Genomic DNA, 27669 nt, shown 5'->3' with positions numbered 1-27669 from the left:
CTGTGGGGATAGGGGGTGTCCTGGAACTGTACTGACTTTTGGATTTTAACTGTTGAGAATATATTCAGAAAATCCTACCTGGGCCCCATGTATTACTGTCTTCACAGAACTAAAATTAGGAAAGAATCCAGCATACACATCTGCATGACTCTGAGAGAAAAAAAAAATAAAAGGGAGATGTCAAGAATGTCCACTCTGAAAAAGATACTGTAGATCCTCATCTATAAGGCGAGAAATTTCTGCCAATAAATCAAGCCTAGATCATCATCTTGCCTTATCTGCGAGGTCACTCAGGGGTCAAGGCTTTTCAAGCAAGTCACCACACCAGAGAAGCAATACAGAGATAATTAGAGGGCTCAATGGTAACCTCCCTGGCAAGCTCCAGCCAAAGTTAACCTTTTATTCTCCTCCTGAGAAAAAAAGCAAGGCTTCCACTGAAATCAAGCAAGCCTCATTCCCTTGAACAGACCTTGATGCAGGCTCATTCCATTTTGCAAATGTTGGCAGAGGTCTTTTTTTAAAACACCAGATGTAATCCTTGTTTCCATTTGAAACAAAGTCCCAGGCCTGGGACTCTGGGGTGGATGAGGAGAAGGCGGGAGGGAGGCATTATGGGGGGGAGGGCGGGTGGGGAGAGCGGCTGGTGAGGAGGCAGCGTGGAGGCAGGAGGGAGGCATTACAGGGGGAGGGCGGGTGGCCCCAGGGCAGGCGGGGGGAAGCGAGGGCTGGGACCCAGCAGTTATGCCGGATCCCAACACCCATTCCAGGGAATTATGAGTGGCTTCAAGCTGCTCTGCTCTCCTTGGACTTGTGCCACCTCAGGAAGTGGCGCAAGTCCAAAGAGACCCATAGGTACAAGGTTGGCTTATCTGGAGGTAAGAGGAAAAGTTTCCCCTTACTTCTGGATGAGCCACTTTGGGCACCTATCCTGCACTGGATACAGCCCAAGCCTCTTGACTTGCCTGTTCCAGACAGGATAGGATTGCGCCCTGATTCATACATGACCAAAAACTACCTATTGGTGCGGCTTTCACAGCCAACTAGCTACCTCCCTTCCTGCCTTGCTGGCCCTGCAAGGCGTTCTGGAGCACTACTTGCCTTTTTCTGCCATTACTCATTTCTTTTTCAAGTGCTCCTTAAAGTCCTGTCAAATGCCCCTGGGGGTACATCCACCCCAGGCTGGGAACCACTGTTCTACTGGTAAGTTGTTCACAGTGCACTTACTCTGATATTGTTTATAAAAAGGTTGTGCAGAACAGAATTTAAAAAGTTAAAGAATAAAAGTGTATCTTATAATCTTTTACTATATTTTTAATAAATTAGAGACTGAACTGTTCTTAGGTAACAATTACAGGTAGGTTATTTTTCAGGATCTGACCTCAGGTAAAATAAGGCAAAATGATAGTCGGATACCTCCATAAGTTTAACCCCCAACTTATCCAAGGATCCTTGAACACTCCATGATTTTTGGTTCAAAACCAGCCCTCAACTTTTCTGTGAGATTGACTTATAGGCAAGTATCTACAGTCTTTCCTCACTTATTTTGCTCCTTGGATTAATGCTTCTGCCTAAGTGTTTGAGACTTGATTCTTAGCTTTCTTCCTGTCTTTATCACTGCACTTGACTCAAAAGGTTCACCTGGTCTTGGCTTCCTTGCCCTATGACTCTTCCAAAGCATCACACTCAAACTCAGCAGCTATAGAATGGCAACCTTGGTCACTGGCTGAGCCTCATTATAGATCTACAATTCCACTGTATCTTTCCTCATCTATCTCATGTGCAATCAAATTGATGACACCTTAGGGTTTGTGACTTTCCTCCTTTCTGTGCATAAGAGAGTGTGCTTGTGTATGTGCAAATTCATTCTATTGCTGACCTGTCTTAGGGGAAGCCTGAGATCAGCATCAGGCCTCCATTAAACAAATCTCTATCTACCAAGGATTCCAGATCAAGGAAGAATCCAGCCACGAGTGAGAGGTTAGCAATAAGTGCAATCAGATGAGCTAGCATTGAATGAGTGGGACAACTTAGCTAGGTAGTGTTTTGTAACTTCCCCACTTTCATGTTGTGTTGCACTTTCCATCCCTGATCCTGTCCCCAAGATCCCTGCACACAAGTTAATTTTCCCCTGTGTGCAATTTTTATTCATCTTTAAGAAGCACCACTGGTAACAGCAATGTTTCTGGTTGTTAAGCAATATGCATAAATAAGTCCACCTACCACATTTAAGTTGTTCTCATTCAATCCTGTTATGGTAAAGATGACTTGGAGACAACATCGGTCTAAGCCTGGATAGCTGCACAGGTTGACATTCATGTCTTTAATGTGATTAGTGAGTAAACGGAATTCTTTATTTCCCCATATAGCCTGGGAATTAAACATGCAGAATCTTTAGAAACCAGTCTAACTGATATAGGGTAATACAGAATGAAGGGTAATATGCCATTAGGGCAAATGCTTAATAGGGCAAATGCTTACAAAGCTTAAAAGCCACCCCATTATCTTTCAGGGAAAAAGCTTGGAAATTGAAAACAGGCTGCTCTGCTGAATTGGCAGCTCTGCTTAGAATTGGCAGAACGTCAAGGTTGCTCCTGGCAGCATAACAAGAGATAAAAACTTTAGAGGAACAACACATATTTTAAAATAGGCTTATTCCCTTTGAAAGTAAGGGGGAGGTGGGAGCAGATAGGAGGATACTCCTGCCTTTGAGGCTCTCTGTTTGAATGGCAAACTAAAACAGATAACAATGAGCAGATGGGCATTATTTGGCAGAAGAATACCCATCTTAGCATTTACAGTTTAAATTATTATTCTTTCATGCTTTTTAGGGCAAAGAACAGTGTTATTGTCTTAGCTAGAAGCCTTATATTAAAACACTGGAAGAATTATTTCAGAACATAGAAGTCTCACAGAAGTGTCAAAAATATCACCATGTTTGCATGTCTGTCAGTTATTCTTCAAAGCTTTAAATAGTTATTATCCTTAAAGAGTAACCAACATATAGAGAGAGAGATGGTAGCATTAGAAGTAAGTTTTAACTGTCTGATTTTATTAAAATGTTTAATTAAATCATAGAAACACATAGAATGGTGAAAGCCATTTCCAGTTAAAAAAAATCATTGTCAGTCTCACAGAGAAACAGCTTAGAAGGCTGTTTTGCTAGGTTCACAGACTTTGGAATTTGGAAAAGTTGCATCTCAAAGATAAAACTCTTTTTTGGCAGCAGTATGCCGCTAAGCCAAAGATGTTACAAGCGGGGAAAACACACATATTTGCAACATTGTAGGAAGGAAAGCTTTAGTTGGCAGGCTGAAATAGGGTTTTTTAGCTAGCGAGATACAAACACCTGCAGAGACAGTTTAGAAAAGAATACATTTAATAGAGATAAGCAAAAACATTCTTGAGAAAGCCTCTGTTTGAGCTGCAGCTGACATAGAAAACATGTAATTTGTTTAAAGGTAAATGAGAAATGGATTTCTTAAGAGAAATCCTATATACAGTGAAAGTTTGGCTTGTTTTATATGAAAGGTATATCACTATAGATCCCTTAAATGTACTCAAAGTAACAGGTCACAAATAGAATTAAGGCATAGAGTAAAAGCAAGTTCAAAGGACCTTGCTTAACAAAGGTTGGCAGAAAACCCCACAGTGTTTTGCTGAGAACAGGAGAAGATAAGGCGGATGGCTCAACCAAGGCCATCCTAAATCAGGAAAGAAGATGTATGCCAAGAAATAGGTCTAAAGACTTGCTAAAAAGGCCAGTTCTGAATAAAATAAGGTTACAGTGCACTCTACTGGTTCTTGAAAACTCTGTATTCCATATGTTTAAATGTATAATTTTGCCTTATTTGGAACCTGTAACTTGAAGCTCACCAATCAAATGTCTCTAAGGCTATCTACAGCCTATTAAGAGTTAGCCCCATCTATGGTGTCAAATGTCAGCCCATGGGAAGTTCAAAATCTTCAAACAAAGGACCCAAAATGTTATAAAGGGTCTGGTTAAGATTGACACAGGCTCTCAATGCTTTGGACAGGAGTCCCTTGAGATGCCTGTTGCTGCCAATGAAATAAAAGCTTGCAGACGATCACCCTTGACGACTGAGTCTTGCTTTGAACCTTGCAACACCTTGCAACATAACCATAAATCACAAGGAATTGTTAAGGTTCTGTCCAAGGATTTTTCTGCCTAAGATTAAAGCCTGCTTATCTGGAATGGCAAAGCTAAGGTTTCCTGCCACAGCTGTGTGTTCAGGGACATCAGCAGGTGCATTAACTGTACATAGAGGACATAGTACTGGTGAAATGATGTGAAAAAAAGATTGGATGTCAGCAACAATTGTGCACTACTACAGTTAGAAAAGAAATAATGGAATGATTATTTTGTACAATGATAACATTTACATGAGAAATACTGACTGTTTTTAGAACTTTAGGAAGTGATAGCAGCCGTCCAAAAAAGCCTCTAGTATCCACCAAGGTGTAGGCAGGAGCAAAGCTGATGAAGAGTTTGACCTTTTGAGCCAGCTGTGGCATGACTGAAAATGCAACAAGGCCTGTAAAAGAGAACAAAATTCAGAAACCGCAACTGGACAACCTGTAGGACAGCCATTTTCAACCACTGTGCCGTGGCACACCGGTGTGCCATGAATGGTCTGCAGGTATGCCACAGGAGTTTGGGGAGGGTCATTTATTAGTAGGGTCATTGGGTGATGGGAGCCCCCCACCAACAGCATGGTGTGCCTTGTCAATTGTCCAAAAACTAATGGTGTGCCTTAACTCTCTTAATACCTTGTCAGTGTGCCATAAGACAAAAAAGGTTGAAAATCACTGCTGCAGGACTTCACATAGGAGCGGTGCACTTTCATTGGTTTGCATGTATTAACACCTTTTAACTGTAATGCAGGGGTCTCCAAACCCGGTCCGGGGCTAGATGCGGCCCGCTGAGAGCCTTTATACGGCCCGCGGCCAGCCTCTGATCCCCTGAAAGCCTCTGGCCCAGTTGACCAAACACAACCAGAGTTGTGCTTGTGGGGTGGGGGAATGGGGGTCCATTCAAGTGTATGTTTTATTTCTTGGGCTGTATTTCTTGGTGGTTGGAGAAATCCTGGACAATTGAGCCCATTAAAGAGCCCAATCCTGGGCTCAGCCCTGCGGCTTTGTGCCACTGCGCACGGTTGCAAACGTTTGTGAGCTTCACTGCCGGGCTACCACCCGTGCTAGCCCAGCGCTATTCTGTGCGCAACCAGGCAGCCCATGGTGGCTCCTTAGGGAAAGGGAACTTTGTCCCCTTCCTCTGGGTAAGGGGCCATGCAAAGGGGTTACTTGATTCTGTGTCAGCTCTGGAGCTAGCGCAGAATCTGAGATGCCCATGTTGGGCGGCATGGCCCAACATGGGGCTCAGGATCTGATGAAGCAAAGCACCACAAAGATAAATAAAAGCGCACAGGGCTTTCCTGTGAACAGGAAGTTCATGTGTCTTCCCTAAAATAGCTGCTTATCTTTTCTTCTCAATACAGACCATCATCAATGTGTGAAGGTCAAAATTCCTCAAAGTGTGTCAAAAGAACATGTGGGGGAAGACTTGTTCTGCCTCATCCTGTTGTGTTCCCCTTGAAGCCCTGGCTCTTGCTTCCAGTGTTAGATGCTCATCATGGGGAGAGATTCTCCCAGTGATTTCACCCTGGGCTTCCCTGTTCTGCTCCAGAGCCAGGGAAGGAGGTGGATCACACTTGACTAAGGTGCTGTCAACTGAGCCCTGCACTTTCCTTTCTTGTTTCATGTTCTATGCAGTAGTCTTCCCATTACGGCAGTGTTATTCAAACTGTGAGGCGCAGCTCTTTAGGGAGGCGCCAAGAACTCAAAGGGGAGGTGCAGGATGTCCTCTTGCAGTGATACAGTCACACCCCTGGGCAGAATATGAGCCTGTCTTCTGCCCGTCTTCTGCGCATTTTTTTAAAGCAGAAGAAATGGGAGTTGCTCAGCTGCTCCCTCCGAGAGTGACTGTGAGAGTGGCTGCTGCCGCCCCACCCTCCTCTCCCTCCACTCCAAGGCTGCTGCCTTCTGTGTTAGCTGCATGTTGTTTCCAAAGCTCTTTGACTCCAACCCCCATCTGGCAAGTACCAAGCATGCTCAGCTTGCAGTCCTTAACCCTCGCTGATCCTTGTCTGGTTGGTTCCTAGTTCCCAGCCTGGGATCGCTTCTCATCAAAGTGAAATCTCTCTTTTCAACCCCCTCCCTCTTCCACTCCCCCCTTTCGATCTCCAAACCTTCCCGCTTTCCTCCCCCTCCCAAAATAAAACGCTTCCTATTTTACCAGTCAGCAGGAGTCTTAAAGTTGTTTCTATGCAGTTGGCAAAGGCAAGGTGGAGAGAGACAAGCACACACTTTACTTGTCCAGGAGCAGAAAAAGGGTACTGTTTTTAAAGTGATTTATTTATCTTGTTGTTTGGCTGAAGAGGAAAGGCTGTATTTTTAAAGTGATGAATCTTGCTATTTGAAGGGAATACTTATCAGCCATTGATGAAGTGATTGCCAGCCCAATCCTGTCCACACTTTCCTGGGAGTAAGCCCCATTGACTCTAATGGGTAGACATGCATAGGCTTGAGCTGTGCATCTCCTAGTATAGGAGACAAATCAGCTTCCTAACCAAACCCTTATTAGCTCTGATCTATTTTCATGGTCTATTTTTGTTTTCCCCACCAGCTGCTGGAAAAATTTAATTTCATTAAATTAATAAAGGGTTCGATCCTATCCAAGGAGAATGGGAGAAATGACTAGTTGGATTGGGGTCCACAGAGGTGTGTGTGTGTAATGTTGGTCAGACTGGTTGTTCACAAAGTTCATTTGATAAAACAATTCAATTGGTATGCTTACAAAGTTTTAAAAAAATGAGTCCTCCTGGACCAGACAAAATTTACCTACTCCAGCATCCTGTCTCCAACAGTGATCAGCAGCAGATCATTTATAGAGCATGTATATTGCTGTATATTAATAATATATTTTTAAGATCTGCATTTAACTAATTATATGATTAATATAATTAATATTAATATAGTTAATATATATTTAATATTTAATATTATATTATATTATAATAATATAATATTTAATATTATATTTAATATAGTTAATATTTCTGGCCACTTCCTGTTTAATGATGTCACTTCCAGCCGGAGTCATGGCCAACAGCCACAGGGGTCAAGGGAGCCATTGGCTGGAAAAGTTTGAATACCACTGCATTATGGGCTTTGCTCTCACCACCCGGAATGGCACCAAAGGAGAGGGGGAGTGGCTGTTTACACAGTGCATTGAGGCACCTGCAAAACATAGTGAGGTGCCCTGGAACTCTACTGGTTATATGAACCTGATATTTTCCTAAGATGTGTTGTGCCCTATGGCCAGGAAACTGAGAATTCAAAAAGAACTTAAGAAGAAAGTCCTTTTCATTCTAGTCCTCTCAACTTACCTGCTGCAGAACCCTGGGAGTGGGCCATGTAGTATAACCCAACCTGCTTTGTTTTCTGCAGGATAAAGTTTATTGTTGCTGGAACGTCATATATCCCCATTTCATGAAAACTGAAGTACAAACATTAAAAAAAGGAGTTAAGATGTTTCCCAAAAACACACACATAGGGCAATGCAAACAAATAGGGCAGTATAGGGCAGTGATTGTCAAACTATCTGATGTGGGGGGCCAGCCATTTTTTCTTAATGTGCAAGAGACTGGCAACATTTTGCTTCCTGAAGTTCCAGGGACCATTAATATATCTGTGCCCTATTATTACTAATGTGTCTTTCTTTCCTGGAAATTTGCAGCAAACTGATAGCTGATGGCTTGGGGACCACCACTTTGAGTAGCACTGGTATAAGAATACTTGGAACAGGGCTTGATAATGTTTCTACTTACAGGGCAAGGTGGTAAGTTTATTGTTCTGCAGAAAGAGAACAGAAACAAGCACTCTATCTTTAGTGCAGTGCTTCCCACTGGTTGGGACCCACCAGTGCAGTGTTTCCCAAACTGTGGGTTGGAACCCAGTAGGTGAATCGCAAGCCAATTTCAGGTGGGTCCCCATTCATTCCAATATTTTATTTTTAATAGATTATACTTGATGCTACCATGGTATATGACTGCATTTAGGGAGATGTTATAGACCTGTACTTTTAACAATGATAGTTAATGGGACTTACTCCTGGGTAAATGTGGGTAAGATTGCAGCCTAGGATTGTTAAAAACTTTCCTGCTTGATGATGTCACTTCCAGTCATGACATAAATTCTGGTGGGTCCTGACAGATTCTCATACTAAGAAGTGGGTCCCAGTGCTAAATGTGTGAGAACCACTGCAAGTGGATTGCAAGCTAAGTTGGTGGATCAGAAAAAGATTTCGAAACATTAAAAAAAGCTACAAGCATTGTTGCCCAATTTACAGAAGAAAATTGTTAGATGCAATGCAAACCTGTGGCATGAGGTCATCTTCATATCCCCAAATTAAAATGTCACATTATCTGATTTTCTCTAGTAACTGGCATGCCACACAGATCATGTGTGAAACCAGTTTCAGCCTTTTGTCTGGCCTGGAAATCCCTAACTACACAGCCTGCTCTCCAGTTCAGCCATCTGAGTACCTGGAATGACTGCAGAGTTTTGGGGCAACAGTCCTAGAACTCCATTTCTAGGGAGGAGTTGAGCAAATGTCTAAATGCACATACTAAATATAAATTCAAATTGGGAGTACAGGACGTTGTTTAATAATAAATACAAATATTTCTTTGTAGGTCTCTTCTTTTTGGACTAGTGCATTGTGATAGATTATCATTTTCAAAAGTGGGTCTCGGTGGTAAAAAGTTTGGAAAGCACTGCTTTAGGGCCTAATTTTTCAGTGCTGGTGCAGCCATGCCAATGGGGTGTGTGCTGTATCCTGTGGTGGGGAGGCAGTCACAGAGGCCTCCTCAAGGTATGGGAACATTTTTTCCCTTACCATGGGGCTACATTGCAGCTGCACCAGTGCTGAAAAATTGGATAGGATAGGGGCCCTTAGAGCATTTATGGGTAGCCAAATTCTAAGCTATGCTGACATATCCAGGCCTCATGGCTGCATCCTATCCTGCTTATGAGGTTTCTGGAGGTCACAGCTACCAATCCCACCCCCTCCGGTGCCAATCCACTCCCTTTCCTCCCTCCACCAGCCTCAAAATGCCCCTTTAACCCCATTTAAACCCGCCCCCCCCGTGCCACCCGGCACACATTTACCTGTGCTGGCCAGTGCAGGGAGGATCAAGCCTGGTCAAACCTTACAGCATGTTTGCGACACTTGGAGTCAGTACAGGGAGGCTTGTGCCAGCTCAATACAATCTTAGGATTGTGGTGTGAAGCATTTATACCTTTAAAAAAATGGGTCTTCTGCTATCTGACTCTACTTGATTTAAGGCACAATCCTAAGCAGGTCTACTCAGAAGTAAGTCCTATTGTGTTCAATGGAACTTACTCCCAGGAAAGTGAGGCTAGAATTGCAGAATTAGAATTGTTTTTCTCCACAAATACCATATATTGCCCATGGGCTAAGGAAAGGTGTTTTCACTTTATCTGTATCAAATGCCTTGTCTTTTTCAATGCAAACACAACATTTTAAGTTCACCCCTCTTCTTCCACTACAGGGTTATATGAACTGCAGAACTAACTTGAGATAAAACAGAAAAAGATATCAACCATGAGAAACAGAGATGGACTGATTACAAAGAAGTTTGATATTAAAATACCTTTCTATCAATATTATGAGGAATTAAGGTTGTCATGATCAAAAAAGGATTTTTATCTAGAAAAAGTATAATATATATATTATGTGAAAAAACTGATTTATAGTGCAACCCTAGGCATATTTATCTGGGTCTGAGCACTACCGAACAACAGCACTACTAAACAGACTGAGCTGGAGCAGAACGGAGCAGCTTTGGAAAGGCAAAAGGCTTTTTAAAAAAAACTTTTTGGGTCCTTTTTCTTTTTCCTCTTTACTTGCTGGGTTAGTTGAGGCTCTGCCTACTCTGACTGCACGCCACTGGCTGAATGGAAGAACTGCAGTCAATGAGCACTTGCTCCCTTAAGACTCTTTCCCAGTCTTCATGGACTGAAACTACGGTAACTTTGAAAGTTAAATATCCAAAGCAAGAAACTACCTCCATGAATTTAAAGTCATATTGTTTGATTTGATTTTTCAACCAGGATTTTGAATTGTTAATTCTGGCTACAATGCAGGAATGGGTTTCTCTCTAAGTACTGATAATAACAACAATGACTCAGAATTCACAACAGGAAAGCAAGCAATGGGGTTAACGCACTCGCCATTTTGTTTGTTTTTGTAAACAGCAATGATCTTCTTGGATCATTTATATTTATTTATAGGGAACTCTGAAAAGTTTTTGACTTAAAGTTCACTGTACGAAATGAGTCTCTATGTTTACCATAAGCTCAGTGCAAGAATTTGAGTCAGCATTTACTGTACTAATGGAATAAAACTGCAAAGGGGTAGAAGGCAAAGATGCCCTTTCACCAAGATTTGTTTCCCATCTTCCTAATATGTGAACTGTTTTCTAAGCTTACCTGAAATTCCAGAATTCTTCCTGATCAACAGACAGATACTTGTCTCTTCTAGACCAGGTGGTCCCCCTGCAATTAAGAATCCAGACATCATAGCCAGCATCTGCTAGGAAGAAAGCCAAACTGTTGTTGGGGAGATTTGCAATCCAGGACCTACCCTCAGCCACGAAACCATGTACCAGTAATACAGCTAGCCTGTGCCCTGGAAAAGAAACAAAGCGGAAACTGTGGGATCTGAGATTAGTCATTCTACCTTTGCAGGAAGGTGGCACCTGGGAGGGGTAATCTGGACTTGGATGTCTTGGACACAAAAAAGCGTTCTCTGAAGTGCTACCTGTTCCACGTGCAGAGCCAGCTAGGCAGGCGGAGATCAGGGGTCTCAAAGCATGGATGAGACAGTGGTGTAGGGAGGAGGGGTTTAGATTCCTTAGGCACTGGGGAATGTTTTGGGACAAGCGGGGCCTGTACAAGAGGGACAGGCTTCACTTGAACCAGAATGGAACCAGACTGCTGGCGCATAACATTCAAAAGGTGGCAGAGCAGCTTTTAAACTGATCCCTGGGGGAAGGCTGACAGGAGCCGAGGGGCATCGGGTTCGGGACTCCTCATCCCTATGGGACGAGGATGGGGAGATTAGAGAACAACAAGACAAAGGCAGAGTAGGAGAAGAAATTGGGAATGGTAGCATGATGGGATGTGATAGACGGTTTGGCACAATGAGAGGATGTGGAGACAAAGGAGCTAATTAGTAGCCCATCCTGGGGCATTCCATGTACAAATGCTTTTATGCAAATGCCCGAAGTCTGCAAGCAAAGATGGGAGAACTGAAATGTCTGATGACAAGGGAAAATATTGACATAGTGGGCATAACGTAAACCTGGTGGAATGTGGAGAATCAGTGGGATACCGCAATCCCAGGCTATAAACTCTACAGGAGGGACAGGGAGGGGTGTGTTGGAGGTGGGGTGGCCATTTATGTTAAGGAAGGGATAGAATCCAGCAAAGTAGAGATTGAAGGTGGGTCCGACTCCATAGAATCTCTATGGGTTAAATTACCAGGCCTGAGGAGTGATGTAATGCTGGGGGTGTACTATCGTCCTGCAGACCAGAAACTGCAGGAAGGAGACCTTGAAATGAGGAAACAGATCAGGGAGGTGACAAGGAGGGACAGGGTTGTAATTATGGGGGACTTCAATTATCCTCATATAGACTGGGTCAATTTGTGTTCTGGTCACGAAAAGGAGACCAAATTCCTTGACATGCTAAATGACTGTGCCTTAGAGCAGCTAGTCATGGAGCCCACCAGAGGACAGGTGACTCTGGATTTAATATTGTGCAGTACTCAGGACCTGATTAGAGATGTCAATGCTACGGAGCCATTGGGGAACAGTGATCATGCTGCAATCCGTTTTGACATGCACATCGGGGGAAGAATTCCGGGCAAATCTCTCACAAAAACCCCTGACTTCCGACGAGCAGACTTCCCTCAAATGAGGAGGCTGCTTAGAAGGAGGTTGAAAGGGAAGGTAAAAAGAGACCAGTCTCTACAGAGAGCATGGAGGTTGCTCAAATCAACAGTAATAGAGGCCCAGCAGAACTGTATCCCGCAAAGGAAGAAGGGTTCGACTAAGTCCAGGAGGGTGCCCACATGGCTAACCAGCCAAGTTAGAGAGGCCATAAAGGTCAAGGAAACTTCCTTCCGTAAATGGAAGTCTTGCCCTAATAAGGAGAATAAAAAGGAACATAAACTATGGCAAAAGAAATGTAAGAAAGTGATACGGGAGGCCAAGACAGACTATGAGGAACACATGGCCAGCAGCATTAAGGGGAATAATAAAATTTTCTTCAAATATGTTAGAAGCAGGAAACCCGCCAGAGAAGTGGTTGGCCCTCTGGATGGTAAGGGAGGGAAAGGGGAAATAAAAGGAGACTTAGAGATGACAGAGAAATTGAATGAGTTCTTTGCATCTGTCTTCATAGCAGAAGACCTTGGGCAGATATCGCTGCCCGAACGGCCCCTCCTGACCAAGGAATGAAAGTCAGATAGAGGTTAAAAGAGAAGATGTTTCAGACCTCATTGAGAAATTAAAGATCAATAAGTCACCAGGCCCTGATGGCATCCACCCAAGAGTTATTAAGGAATTGAAGAATGAAGTTGCTGATCTCTTGACTAAAATATGCAACTTGTCCTTCAAAACAGCCACAGTGCCAGAGGATTGGAGGATAGCAAATGTCACGCCGATCTTTAAAAAGGGAAAGAGGGGGGACCCAGGAAACTATAGGCCGGTCAGCCTAACATCTATACAGGGTAAGATGGTAGCATGCCTCATCAAAGATAGAATCTCAAAACACATAGATGAACAGGCCTCACTGAGGGAGAATCAGCATGTCTTCTGTAAGGGTCAGTCTTGCCTCACAAACCTTTTTGAATTCTTTGAAAAGGTCACCAGGCATGTGGATGCAGGAGAACCCATGGACATTATATATCTGGACTTTCAGAAGGCGTTCGACATGGTCCCTCACCAAAGGCTACTGAAAAAACTCCACAGTCAGGGAATTAGAGGGCAGGTCCTCTCCTGGATTGAGACCTGGTTGAAGACCAGGAAACAGAGAGTGGGTGTCAATGGGCAATTTTCACAAAGGAGAGAAATGAAAAGTGGTGTGCCCCAAGGATCTGTCCTGGGACAAGTACTCTTCAACCTCTTCATAAATGACCTGGAGACAGGGTTGAACAGTGGTGTGGTTAAGTTTGCAGATGACAACATATTTTTCCGAGTGGTGAAGACCAGGAGTGATTGTGAGGAGCTCCAGAAGGATCTCTCCAAACTGGCAGAATGGGCAGCAAAATGGCAGATGCATTTCAATGTAAGTGTTAAGTCATGCACATTGGGGCAAAAAATCAAAACTTCACATATAGGCTAATGGGTTCTGAACTGTCTGTGACAGATCAGGAGAGATATATTGGGGTGGTGGTGGACAAATCAATGAAAGTGTCGACCCAATGTGTGGCAGCAGTAAATTCTATGCTTGGGATAATTAGAAAACGTATTGAGAACAAAACAGCTAATATTATAATGCTGTTGTACAAATCTATGGTAAGGCCACACCTGGAGTATTGTGTCCAGTTCTGGTCGCCGCATCTCAAAAAGGATATATTGGAAATGGAAAAGGTGCAAAAGAGGGCAACTAAGATGATTGCTGGGCTGGGGCATCTTCCTTATGAGGAAAGGCTACGGCGTTTGGGCCTCTTCAGCCTAGAAAAGAGACGCCTGAGGGGGGACATAATTGAGATATACAAAATTATGCATGGGAAGGATATAGAGATGCTCTTTATACTCTCACATAACACCAGAACCAGGGGACATCCACTAAAATTGAATGTTGGGAGAGTTAGGACAGACAAAAGAAAATATTTCTTTACTCAGCATGTGGTTGGTCTGTGGAACTCCTTGCCACAGGATGTGGTGACGACGGCATCTGACCTGCATGCCTTTAAAATGGAATTGGACAAGTTTCAGGAGGAAAAATCCATTACAGATTACAAGCCATGATGTGTATGTGCCACCTCCTGATTTTAGAAATGGGCTGTGTCAGGATGCAGGTCTCTTGTTATCAGGTGTGCTCCCTGGGGCATTTGGTGGGCCGCTGTGAGATACAGGAAGCTGGACTAGATGGGCCTATGGCCTGATCCAGTGGGGCTGTTCTTATGTTCTTAAAATCCAGAGTAAATCTCCCCTGCCAATACAATGTGCTGCATCCTGTGCTGGGGGCAGTAACAGGAGCCTTGGAGAAACATTTGTTCCCATGCCCAGGGGTAAGCTTCTATTTGCCCAATGGGATCACCTTAGATCTGCATCAGCTACATTGCTGGCACAGGTCCAAGGTGAGTAAGGGAAAGGAGGGAAAACCAGTGGACGTTTTCCCCCTACTTGAAATAGTATCCAGGTGATCAAAGATTGGACTCAAATTCATGGTGGGGCAAAGTACTAAAGCACTCCATCCCACTTAGACTGCATTTCTTTTCTGAACCTTATTAGAGCAAGAGCTCAGAGCTCTCCGAGCTCTCCTAGGCTTGACTGCCTTGCCTTGTCGACTGCCACTTGGAAGGCTGAATAGGACATTCAGGGCCCAATACTGAACTCCATTACCGTTGTTGCTGATCTCCAGCCCTGGAATTGGGCGTCAACAAAAGAGCTGTAAGGCACCAGAGAGGAGGGGCTGTAGGCACTGAGACTCAGTGCTGCTTGGAGGGCCAGACAGTACCCTTGAAGCACCTGCTAGCGAGTACTTTTCGGGCAGTGAGAGGTGGGGAGTGGATAGAATGTAAGTAAGTGGATACACTTACTTACATTGCCCCAATTTCACGGGGTAGGGTGAAATTGGCGAAGCCATGCAAAAGAGCTGGCACAGACTTGAGAAGCCCCATTGCAAGACTTGGGACTTTCCCCGAGGAGAACTCCAGCAACTTCAGCAGAACCACCAGGGATAGGACTGGGCTGCCCAGCAGACGATCAGACAGTACAAATCACCTAACTTTTATCTACTTCATAACATTGACAACTCCATGAAAAACAAATACAATTGCCAGCACGAGCAAAGCTCAGACAAGCACAGCTAAGATTCAGGGGTGCTCACAAGCTGCAAGTCTCTCACAAGCTGCAGTGATGTGAAATCTTACTGAGGGAAGCTACTGCCCTGCAGTTATTCTGAATGGGATTTTCATTTCCATGAACATAGATTATATGCTCATCTGTCCCAATAAGAGAATCACAGGAGGAGAAAGGGAACCAGCAGTGGTTCACAAGACTGCAATCCTTTTTTGCATGACGAAACTTCTCTCAGTCACTCCCCTTCGCATCCTCCCATTCGGACAAAACTGAAACCACAACACGGGGGGGGGGGAGAGAGAGAGAGAGCGAGAGAGAGAGAGGCTGCAGGCAGAAGAGGAGTGACTCTTGCAGCTGCTCTTCCCCTCACTGGGAAATAATAGCAGATCAAACATAATGGTACACTCAAACAATCATACAAAACACAGGCATTTCATTATAAAATACCTGTCTTTCCAGGACTGTGCACTCCATAAGGAATTCTGTTTACTTGTAGATAATAGCCATCAGCTGTCATGATTTCATACCGTTCACTAGGGTATCCCCAATAGTCAATAATTTCACTCTGCAAGGGAAAATAAAGATGTTAACCCTGAAAGTGGCGGGTCTGTGGCAGACCTGCCATTCACTTAATGGGGCTAATGCCTGGGCATTGGGCATTGGGTCTCCCACAACTTTAGGACCACGCGGAAGCCTCTCTGAGACTCCCGAGGGGGTCAGAAACTGTGATTCTGGTTTGCTGGAAGCACAGTTTAAAGCATTGGGGAAACTTCAGGAAGCTTCCCCAACACATTCTGGTGCAAGAGCAGACTTGTGCCTGGGGGCAGTGGCATCCCGTGTTGGGGCGCCGTTGTGGACCTTTGTCCCAGGGTGCAGTGTTGCTGCTGCCTGAAAGCAGGGATGAGAAAACCCAGTGTGGCTTGACTCAAGTCGAATTGCCGAGTCACCACCCCCCATGATTTGTCTTGGAAAAGACTCATAACAGGGGCACTTTCTGAGTCTCTGAGTCACCTTTTAGTGACCCTAAACAAGCACCCCCAGACACAGGCAGACTTGAGTCAGCACACATGGGAATGGGTGCCGCGTCAGGGGGGCCCTGACTCAAGTCTTTTTCGGAGTCTTCCACGTGTGCGACTCACAAGTCACAGAGTAACCCAAAATCACGTATTTTCACGACTGGAGTCCAAGTCACCTGACTCGAGTTCCCAATACTGCCTGAAAGTATCCATGAGTACTGCTAAGTAACTTGACTAGACCAAAGTTCTCATAAAGAAAGAAGTGACAGGAAATAATAACCTGTTATCTATCAACTGTCTAGCATTAACACCTTCTTCCTGTTAAGCTGTCGCTAGTAATTGAATGGGGCATCAATGCTCAATAAAAATAGGATTCTAAAATTTGGAGGCATAGTTAACATTACTAACGTGTCTTACAGTCCAGTCCTATCAGGGCCTAACACTCTTGATCAGTGGTTTTCAAACTGGGGGGTTATGACCCACCAGCCAGGGAAGCATTTATCCCTGCTCCTTTAAGCAGCATGGAGGGGGGGGGGGGGAAGGCAGCAACATGATCTCCAGGATTGCACTGTTGCCAGGGACAGGAGAGTTTTATTTTTTTTAAGTTGGCTCCAGCCAATTGTGGAATCTTGGTAGGTCCAGGTAGTCTGGGGAGCCCCCTGCAGGGCTCCCCAAGCCTCTGTAATTGTGGAAAAAAAACAACAAAAAACTGGCACTTCCAGTTTTTGTTGCAAAACCTGAAGTGTCCTTTTTTTTGTTTTTTTCACAGTTGAGGCTTGGGGAGCCCTGTAGAGGCCCACTATAAATTTGCAGCCACCAGACTACCTTCACTTGTTGAACTCCCATTACCATTTGATTGCTGAGAATGACCATTGCCCTGCTGAGTGATTCTGGTCTTGTCCAGGCCACCATAAGCAACTGAAAGAATAATGGTCCACAGTAGTATAAGGAATACTGGTCCATAATAGTGTAAGGAATACTGCCTAGTTCATCAGTATGGTGAACCGCTGCACAAGAATGGATGGTCACGAGAAACAAAATGTGTGTGGCCCATACAGCTGAGCCCTGTCTATGGTTCTACGCATGAATTCAAGCTCTGTGAGTTCGCCGGATCCTAGAAATGTGGAAGGAAGACTTGAGTCAAGCACTTCCTGAAGGACTTGCCACTTTGGGATAACCTGAGCACGGATGAAGATCCTCCTGCGAAGCATCCGTAAAACTGGTTCCAATGAATATTGTGAGATTCCACTATGATAGCACAACTTACTATTTCAAAATGCATCTGAAGAAGTAACTTACAATATTCATAAATCCTTGAGGATTCAGGTGTCTTTTTGTTATCAACTCTTCTGTATTTGCAGACTGTTGGATCAAGCATGCTACCACCATAAACAGCCACATTGTAAACCTGTAAAAGATCATGTCAGTAATTTCAAAAGGATGTAGTGCAGCGGTGTCAAACCTGTTTCATACAGAGGGCTGAAGTCAGCATTCATGGTGTCTGCTGAGGGCCAGAAGTGACAGCATTAAGCAGATGATGGCCAGAAATAAGCACTTTGCTCTCACGTAGAAACTCATTAGGTGCAAATGACAAAAGAGGAAAAGTGCATATCTGGATCATCTTTTCAAGATATGAGAGAGCTCAATTATCATGCTGGGAGAGCCCAATTATGAAAGGAGCCTGATAAACTGCTTCTGGGGGCTGCATCCAGCTCACGGAACTTATGTTTGACACCCCTGATATAGTGTCTAGCCTATGAAAATATCTGTTTTGAGAATTAGACATAAGAAAAACCCTGTGGAATCAGGTCAAAGGCCCATCTAGTCCAGCTTCCTGTATCTCACAGTGACCCACCAGATGCCTCAGGACATCTGACAACAAGAGACCTGCATCCTGGTGCCTTCCCTTGCATGTGGCATTCTGAGGTACCCTACTTCTAAAATCAGGAGGTTGCACATACCCAACATGGCTTGTAACCTATGATGAACTTTTCCTCCAGAAATTTGTCCAGTCCTGTTTTAAAGGAATCTAGGCCAGATGCCATCACCACATCCTGTGGCAAGAAGTTCCACGGATTAATTGCTGACTTCTAAAAAGTTTGCTCCTATTCTGAAAGTCCCAAGTACTTTTTATGCCACCTCAGTTCCCTATTGATCTTAAAGTCCCGGATGCCAAGCACTGGAGGCCAAAAACCATTTACACTCAGTGTCTCCACTCTTCTGTCCATGTTGCTCTGATGTTTGTAAATGTGTCTTCCTTGTAAATTAGATCCTGTAAAGCTCCCTGTGTCCTGTAAAGGACACAATTTGATCTTGCACTGGAACAGGAAAGCCAGGAGGGTTGCTCTGTACCCAGCACAAGATAGGGCTCCACAGTGGCTCAGCCGAAAGTAAGGGGAACCCCTTACCCCCAGGCAAGCCACTGCAGCCCCTACGGGTCTCCTCGGACCTGCGCCACCTCCTGAGGTGGCACAACTCTGAGGAGAGGGGAGCGGCTTGGAGTCACTCCATGCTGCTCAGGAATGAGGTTTGGGATCCAGCATAATAGCTGGATCCCAGCCCTGCCTTCTTTTCCCCGCTCGCCCATCTGCTGCCCACTGCCCACTGCCCGCCCTCCCCCGGCCCCAGAAAGCCTCCCTCTCACCTCCTCCCCACCCACCCCAGAGCCTTGCATCGGCTGAGCTAGGCTGACACAAGGCTTGCCCCATAAGCCACCAGGGAGGCTAGATGCAGCTTCCTTGTGTCAGGGCACCTCTGTGCACTGGCACGGCTTGCTCTAGAGGAGGCGCAATTGTGCTTTATGGCACCCTAACTCTTAGGCTGGCGCAAGGGATTTGCACCAGTCTGAGTCCTAGTTAGGATTGCGCTACACATATGGTTTTATTCAAAGTTGAGAGAATTATGGTCTTTGTCCTCTCTTGAGGGGAGGGTTGGGATCCAGGCAATGGGCACTTTCCACAAGGTCTGCTGCCAACCCCTCAGGCGACCACCCACCCTTCCTACCCACTTCCTTGGTGGTCTGCTTACCTGCCTGCACTTACAAAACAGCTTCTGTGCATTACCCCTTCTTCCACCAGGCAGTACATCCACCAGCAAGTGTGGCCAGGAGCAGCAAAGATGATGATGATGATGATGATGATGATGAGGATGATGATGATGATACAGGTATTTCTATACCTCCTTTCTTGGTCCTCAGATTTCTCCTCGGACTTTATTCAAGGCGGTTTACATAGGCAGGCTAATTAAATCCCCATAGAGATTTTTACAATTTGAAAGAAGGTTTCTATCTTTCAAGAAACCACAACATTCAGATGTTTCTTTCTGATCTGGTTGCAACATTCTGGCCTCCATCCTCCCACGCTCAGAGCAGATGGAATAACTCGGCTCAGCTTGTCAGCTGCTTCAAGTTCGCATGGTGCCGGTGGCCTCGAACTGGCGACCTGCGGATGTTATCTTCAGGCAAAATGGAGGCTCCACTCTCTAGACCAGACCTCCTGCCCTAGAAAGATGGACTCTCTCTATCCAATCAAATTTGATCCTAATACTTGCTGATTCATGACCTGCCCTTTGTCTCCATGGCATGTAGGTATCTCGTGTGTGTCCTAGAATTCTTCCAGGCATCTCCTCAGGATTGATGCCCTTCATGCCTTGCTGCTCCCATCTGATAACAGCCCTCTGCATTAGCTAACTTTCTGTTCACAAGGCAGTAGCTGCCAGATACTGCTGCTGGGCTAATTATTTCACTGGGAGGGTGTTAACCACAGCCATTCCAAACCTACTTCAAAAGGGAAGAAGATCTCATCCTCTCCCCATTACCCAACCTTCCATCTTTCCCAACCTATACCAAGAAGAAGGAATCACCACCTCAAAAGCCTCTGGGGGACACAGTCCCCTTTCCCCTACCCAACTCTCATCTATATATAACCAAAGGGGAAAGATTTTGCTCTGCAACAGCCTTTAACAGCTCAAGGTGCTGTTTGGATTCTGTTTTTTGCAGTTAGATCCAGAGATGCTCAAGTGACCTCAGAAGTCTAGGACCAAGATCCAGCTGCTTCCTAAGAGGGACCTTCACCCTGAATTGTCATTTGGAAATACTGGTTCCATACATGACCTCACTACAAAGCTACAGGTTGTTGAGCGCACCCAGATGGCTAAGAAAACTGATGCTGATGTCATGGATGAAGATTCTGGCACTGCCGGGCAGAGCAGCTGTGTTTTGAGTAAGCCTGCAGAATCTAAACTTCTCCCAACTTTCATTCCCAGGTTGGCCACCACTGAAAAGACATTTGTGCCAGTGCAGGATCTCACCCAGGATGTACAGATATCTGTCAGGAAGCCTGTGGTTCAACAAACTAATATTTTGGAGTCTTGAGTCATCACCTTGTGATGTCCAGAGGTGAGCTTGAATGTGAGCCTTTCCCCTCTGAGGGTGTATTGGGGAACACACGAGAGCTGAGTGCCTGCCACTGGCTGTTTTGAATACTGATCAGGACACCTCTCAGACTCCTTGGGTGTGGGCCCCCCTACCTGGTGTCCTGACCTGTAGTCAGGTTACTTGACCCTTGGCTCATCTGACCAATGGGGCGGCTGCATCCAGCCAGGGGGTTCAACCTCCTTGAGTCTGTTGAGACTTTAATGAAGCGTAATTTTCCTGGCAGCCATGCCAGTAAATCCACACCTCCAGCAGGGTGTATGGCCAGTGACACCCAAGTATATCTTGCTTCGAAGTCAGAGACCAGCACCAAGTGGCCAGAGGGGAGTTCCACTGAGATAGCTGTTGGAAAAGTGGCCCAGCCCAATTATACTCAGTGTATTGTGTAGCATTCTGACTATGTATCCCTATAAAGAGACTGCCAAGTATTTGTCTTAGAGAATTGCACTATGGCACCTAGAGCCCTGGTGCTGTTTTCCCAGCCTCCCTGGATGTGTTCGGGAGAGAGGCAGTAAAATCGAGGCAACCCATTGGCTGCCAGATCAATTGGGGGCATGGCATGGCTGTTACTGGGGACAGCGAGGTCTCCCCGACTTCAGTTCATCTTTACATCAAGCCCCGCCTACTCACCCTATGTCCAGTCTGACTCTAGCTGGTCGCTCCATGTGGGGGCTGGGTAGGAATTTTTGGCTGGTAACCTGATTGGCCTTGGTTATTGGTTTTTCCCCTACCCTAGACTAGCATTTGGGCATGGTGTTGTAGTTATTTAAAGACTTCCCTGAGTGGGGCAGGTGGCATGCTGCCTGGGTAGCCAGGAATGGGGGTGGCATGCATGCTGAGGTAAGCAAGGTCAGGGGATGAGCCAGGACCACTCTGACAACACTTGTTCAGGTTGGTGAGGCTGGCTGGCGAGCCCCCTGGCTGGTTAAGCAAGGGCCAGCTCATGGCTTAGCCTGTGTGGGTCAGTGCTGGCCAGCTGCCTCGAGCCCTTGGGGTTGGCTAAGATAGGTTCACCCTGTCTCTGATAGGGTGATGTCTGGAGTCAGCTTGTCAAGTCCGTGTGGTCTGGGGCGAGGTAAACAGCCAGTGCCATTTCCCCCCAAGCTCCTAGTGGCCAGATGCTTTGGGGTTGTCACTAGCTTAATCTTTCCCTGCTGCAGGTTATTTTTACTAGTTCAATAAATTGCAGTCATCCCAAGCCTCTGTCTCGCATCCATCCCTGTGTAGGTGTACTGAGGATGCCTACCACCCCAGATAGGATTGTGCAGGAAATGGGAGATGGGAAGTGGGTGGAATGGGGTAGAGGTGGGAGGAACAGGGTGAGAAGGAGGGGGAATCAAAGGTTTGGTGGCAGCAGCATCCGTCAAATTCAAATTCCCTTTCTGGGCTTGATCTACCTTCACGGGTTCATGCATACTTGAGCTAGTAATATAGCTGGTGCAGGTTTGAATAGACCCATCAGCCTGGCAGGTATTTAGTGAGAGGAAAGGGCAGCAAAAGTTTCTTTGGCCCTAAAAAGGCCTCCAGATGGTGAAACTCCCCTGCAGGATGCAGCAGGTGCTGTTGGCGTCTCTGCATTATCACCCTAATACGTGATGGCACATGTTCAAGACTGCCTGTCAGCACACAAGATTAGTCTTTTGAAACTACAGGAGTTGGCAGGGCACGTGAGTTTGGCCTGCAGGTTACTTGTGCCTGGGCATGCTTTCCTGTGCCACCTCAGGCATGCAACCTCAGGCATGCAGGTGGCAACCTCAGGCATGCAGCTCCTCAGCTGCCCGTGTGGAAAGTCTCGGGGCTGGAGGACGTCTTCCTGGAGAGGAGGGAAACAATCCCCTAGGGGGGACCCCTTCTCCAGGGGACGGGCCCGTATCTGAACGCACTCAGGATACTCCTCGGCGGGTGGGGGGTTGGGGGCTTCTTGTAGTGGGGGATTTGATTATTAGAAACATAGAGGGGGGGTTTGCGACGGATGTGAGGACTGCATGGCGACTTGCCTGCCTGGTGCGAAGGTTGCGGACCTCACTTCTCGTCTAGACAGGCTGGTAGACAGTGCTGGGGAGGAGGTAGCAGTTGTGGTGCATGTCGGCACCAACAACATGGGCAAGTGTGGCCGGGAGGTCCTGGAGGCAAAATTTAGGCTATTAGGTAGGAAGGTGAAAGCCAGGACCTCAAAGGTAGCATTCTCAGAAGTGCTACCTGTTCCACGTGCAGGACCAGCTAGAAGGTGGAGATCAGGAATGCGTGAATGAGACAGTGGTGTAGGGAGGAGGGGTTTAGATTTGTTAGGCACTGGGGAATGTTTTGGGACAAGCGGGGCCTGTACAAGAGGGACAGGCTTCACTTGAACCAGAATGGAAGCAGATTGCTGGTGCATAACATTAAAAAGGTGGCAGAGCAGCTTCTAAACTGATCCCTGGGGGAAGGCCAACAGGAGCCAAGGAGCATCCAGTTCGGGACTCCTCATCCCTATGGGACGAGGATGGGGAGATTAGAGAACAACAAGACAAAGGCAGAGTAGGAGAAGAAATTGGGAATGGTAGCATGATGGAATGTGATAGTCGGTTTGGCACAATGAGAGGATGTGGAGACAAAGGAGCTAATTAGTAGCCCATCCTGGGGCATTCCATGTACAAATGCTTTTATGCAAATGCCCGAAGTCTGCAAGCAAAGATGGGAGAACTGAAATGTCTGGTGACAAGGGAAAATATTGACATAGTGGGTATAACGGAAACCTGGTGGAATGCGGAGAATCAGTGGAATACCGCAATCCCAGGCTATAAACTCTACAGGAGGGACAGGGAGGGGTGTGTTGGAGGTGGGGTGGCCATTTATGTTAAGGAAGGGATAGAATCCAGCAAAGTAGAGATTGAAGGTGGGTCCGACTCCACCGTAGAATCTCTGTGGGTTAAATTACCAGACCTGAGGAGCGATGTAATACTGGAGGTGTACTATCATCCTCCAGACCAAAAATCGGAAGGGGACCTTGAAATGAGGAAACAGATCAGAGAGGTGACAAGGAGGGACAGGGTTGTAATCATGGGAGACTTCAATTATCCTCATATAGACTGGGTCAATTTGTGTTCTGGTCACGAAAAGACCGAAGTCCTTGACATGCTAAATGACTGTGCCTTAGAGCAGCTAGTCATGAAGCCTACCAGAGGACAGGTGACTCTGGATTTAATATTGTGCAGTACTCAGGACCTGGTTAGAGATGTCAATGTTACGGAGCTATTGGGGAACAGTGATCATGCTGCAATCCGTTTTGACATGCACATCGGGGGAAGAATACCGGGCAAATCTCTCACAAAAACCCCTGACTTCCGATGTGCAGACTTCCCTCAAATGAGGAGGCTGGTTAGAAGGAGGTTGAAAGGGAAGGTAAAATGAGTCCAATCTCTCCAGAGTGCATGGAGGCTGCTTAAAACAACAGTAATACAGGCCCAGCAGAGGTGTATACCACAAAGAAAGAAGGGTTCCCCTAAATCCAGGAGGGTGCCCGCATGGCTTACGAGACAAGTTAGAGAGGCTGTGAAGGGCAAGGAAATTTCCTTCCATAAATGGAAGTCTAGCCCTAATGAGGAGAATAAAAAGGAACATAAACTGTGGCAAAAGAAATGTAAGAAGGTAATATGGGAGGCCAAGAGAGACTATGAGGAACACATGGCCAGCAACTTTAAGAGGAATAATAAAAGCTTCTTCAAATACGTTAGAAGCAGGAAACCCACCAGAGAAGCAGTTGGCCCTCAGGATGGTGAGGGAGGGAAAGGGGAGATAAAAGGAGACTTAGAGATGGCAGAGAAATTAAATGAGTTCTTTGCATCTGTCTTCACGGCAGAAGACCTCGGGCAGATACCGCTGCCCGAACAGCCCCCCCCCTCCTGACCACTGAATTAAGTCAGATAGAGCTTAAAAGAGAAGATGTTTCAGACCACATTGATAAACTAAAGATCAATAAGTCACCGGGCCCTGATGGCATCCACCTAAGAGTTATTAAGGAATTGAAGAATGAAGTTGCTGATCTCTTGACTAAAATATGCAACTTGTCCCTCAAAACGGCCACGGTGCCAGAAGATTGGAGGATAGCTAATGTCATGCCGATCTTTAAAAAGGGAAAGAGGGGGGACCCAGAAACTATAGGCCAGTCAGCCTAACATCTATACCGGGTAAGATGGTGGAATGCCTCATCAAAGATAGAATCTCAAAATACATAGACGAACAGGCCTTGCTGAGGGAGAATCAGCATGGCTTCTGTAAGGGTAAGTCTTGCCTCACGAACTTTATATAATTCTTTGAAAAGGTCAACAGACATGTGGATGCGGGAGAACCCGTAGACATTATATATCTGGACTTTCAGAAGGCGTTCGACATGGTCCCTCACCAAAGGCTACAAAAAAAAAAACAACTCCACAGTCAGGGAATTAGAGGACAGGTCCTCTCGTGGATTGAGAACTGGTTGAGGTCCAGGAAACAGAGAGTGGGTGTCAATGGGCAATTTTCACAATGGAGAGAAGTGAAAAGCAATGTGCCCCAAGGATCTGTCCTGGGACCAGTGCTTTTCAACCTCTTCATAAATGACCTGGAGACAGGGTTGAGCAGTGAGGTGGCTAAGTTTGCAGACGACACCAAACTTTTCCAAGTGGTGAAGACCAGAAGTGATTGTGAGGAGCTCCAGAAGGATCTCTGCAGACTGGCAGAATGGGCAGCAAAATGGCAGATGCGCTTCAATGTCAGTAAGTGTAAAGTCATGCACATTGGGGCAAAAAATCAAAACTTTAGATATAGGCTGATGGGTTCTGAGCTGTCTGTGACAGATCAGGAGAGAGATCTTGGGGTGGTGGTGGACAGGTCAATGAAAGTTTCGACCCAATGTGCAGCTGCAGTGAAGAAGGCTAATTCTATGCTTGGGATCATTAGAAAAAGTATTGAGAACAAAATGGCTAATATTATAATGCCATTGTACAAATCTATGGTAAGGCCACACCTGGAGTATTGTGTTCAGTTCTGATTGCCGCATCTCAAAAAAGACATAGTGGAAATGGAAAAGTGCAAAACAAGAGTGAATAAGATGATTACTGGGCTGGGGCACCTTCCTTATGAGGAAAGGCTATGGTGTTTGGGCCTCTTCAGCCTAGAAAAGAGACACCTGAGGGGGGACATGATTGAAACATAGAAAATTATGCATGGGAAGGATAAAGTGGATAGAGAGATGCTCTTTACACTCTCACATAACAGAAGAACCAGGGGACATCCACTAAAATTGAGTGTTGGGAGAGTTAGAACAGACAAAAGAAAATATTTCTTAACTCAGTGTGTGGTTGGTCTGTGGAACTCCTTGCCACAGGAGGTGGTGATGGCATCTGGCCTTTAAAAGGAGATTGGACAAGTTTCTGGAGGAAAAATCCATTACGGGTTACAAGCCATGATGTGCATGTGCAACCTCCTGATTTTAGAAATGGGCTATGTCAGATGCAAGGGAGGGCACCAGGATGAGGTCTCTTGTTCTGGTGTGCTCCCTTGGGCATTTGGTGGTCCGCTGTGAGATACAGAAAGCTGGACTAGATGGGCCTATGGCCTGATCCAGTGGGGCTGTTCTTATGTTCTTATGTGATGCTATGGCTGGTGTTTCAAAGCCCTACCATCACATTTGGGTTTTCCAAAGTAGGAAGGAGGACTTGGCTGTCCTTTTTACAAAATTTTAATGGGCTGTGTTTTGGAGGACAAAATGTCTCCTTGAAGCCTGTCCACTCTGAGGCAGCTGGGGGCATTGGTTGTGGAATCTACTTTAGATGGCACTGGTGTTCAGCATGCTGGCCTATGCATTGGTTGTGTCAGGGTTTGATGACTGACCTCACCTATTTGGAGTTTTTCCTGTTGTGGCTGTGCACATGTGGGAGCATGATTTCAGCAATGCTTCGACCTGCTTCTGGTTTGATCAACAAGCTGTGGTCAACCAGGAAACACGTCACATGACCTGGTGTCTTGTTAGGGTTTTTGCGCCACTGTGTTCGCGTAATCACAGTTTGTTGTTTGGTACATTCCTAGCATAGCAAATGCAATGCCAATGGTCCTTCTCATTTTCAGGAAGAGCATTTCTGGGAGTTGGTGCCTGCAGCACATGGGATCCTGATCCCAAGATGCCCTAGTTATGACTTGCCAAGGTGCATAAGACCATGTGGGCAGCCCAAGCCTTCTTTACAATGGGCCAAACAGGTATGCTAGCAAAGTTGGGGAGTTTTCAGCCTTCAGGTTCTGTTTTGATATGGGCCACAACTGAAGATGTGGTGGGGTTTCTTGTCCAACTTAACCCATTTCACATTTGAGCTCTGTTGCATATATACAACATTGGCCAGAAATGTTTGAGGCAGTCAGCACACTGTTGGGCTCTCCTGTTTCTAGGTCAGGGACTTGAGTATGCACAGAATTCCTCATCCATTGGGGTTCTGAAACCACCTCCCCATGGATAATGAGGGCCCATTGTACACATGTATTTAGATTATCTTACAGAGTGAGAAGTTGGGGGCTATATGGTCCTTTTAAATGTGAATTCCACAGCCAATGTTTCCCCACTCCTGTTTTAAATGTACCTGAAGGTCATGACATATTTTATAAACAATTCCAAACATGGATATATTTTTTAAAAAATGATACAGAAGTATTTTGTTCACTTAATTGTACCATTCCTAAGAACATCTCTATGATGACCTAAGACAGGGATCTCCAAACTTTTTGGCAGAAGGGCCACATCATCTCTTTGACACTGTTTTGGGGGCTGGGGGGAAAGAAGAATTAATTTATAATCAAAATTTGAATAAATTTACATAAATATATCAGAGATGGAACTTGAATGAATGAATTTTACTAAGCTTATGATACACTAGAGAGGACACAAGAACTTAAGGACTTTCACACAAAATGCATGAGAACTTTAACACTGATATTCTTCTTTGATAAAAACTCATGGAATTTCATTTCATCAAACCGGGAGACAAATCCAGAAGGGGGGGAAGGGGAGTGAAAGAAG

At 45.5% G+C, this 27669-nt stretch overlaps 1 protein-coding gene across 1 annotated transcript in view; it reads right to left on the bottom strand.

The window, feature by feature from the left end:
- The window catches only part of LOC136644660 (lipase member M-like), a 29973-nt gene extending 12359 nt beyond the window's left edge, over positions 1-17614 (bottom strand). The window contains exons 1-7 of the mRNA XM_066620703.1: positions 17513-17614; positions 15645-15762; positions 10594-10792; positions 7467-7576; positions 4417-4553; positions 2221-2367; positions 79-150 (exon numbers count right to left, since the gene is read on the bottom strand). Of these exons, the coding sequence (XP_066476800.1) occupies positions 79-150; positions 2221-2367; positions 4417-4553; positions 7467-7576; positions 10594-10792; positions 15645-15762; positions 17513-17614 (885 nt within the window). The remainder of the gene's footprint in view (positions 1-78; positions 151-2220; positions 2368-4416; positions 4554-7466; positions 7577-10593; positions 10793-15644; positions 15763-17512) is intronic.
- Positions 17615-27669: the final 10055 nt, after the last annotated feature.

This window comes from Tiliqua scincoides, chromosome 3 (assembly GCF_035046505.1).
Source record: "Tiliqua scincoides isolate rTilSci1 chromosome 3, rTilSci1.hap2, whole genome shotgun sequence".
Taxonomy (NCBI): Eukaryota; Metazoa; Chordata; class Lepidosauria; order Squamata; family Scincidae; genus Tiliqua; species Tiliqua scincoides.
The sequence above is the reverse complement of the archived record's forward strand: the minus strand, read 5'-3'. Positions and strand labels throughout refer to the sequence as shown.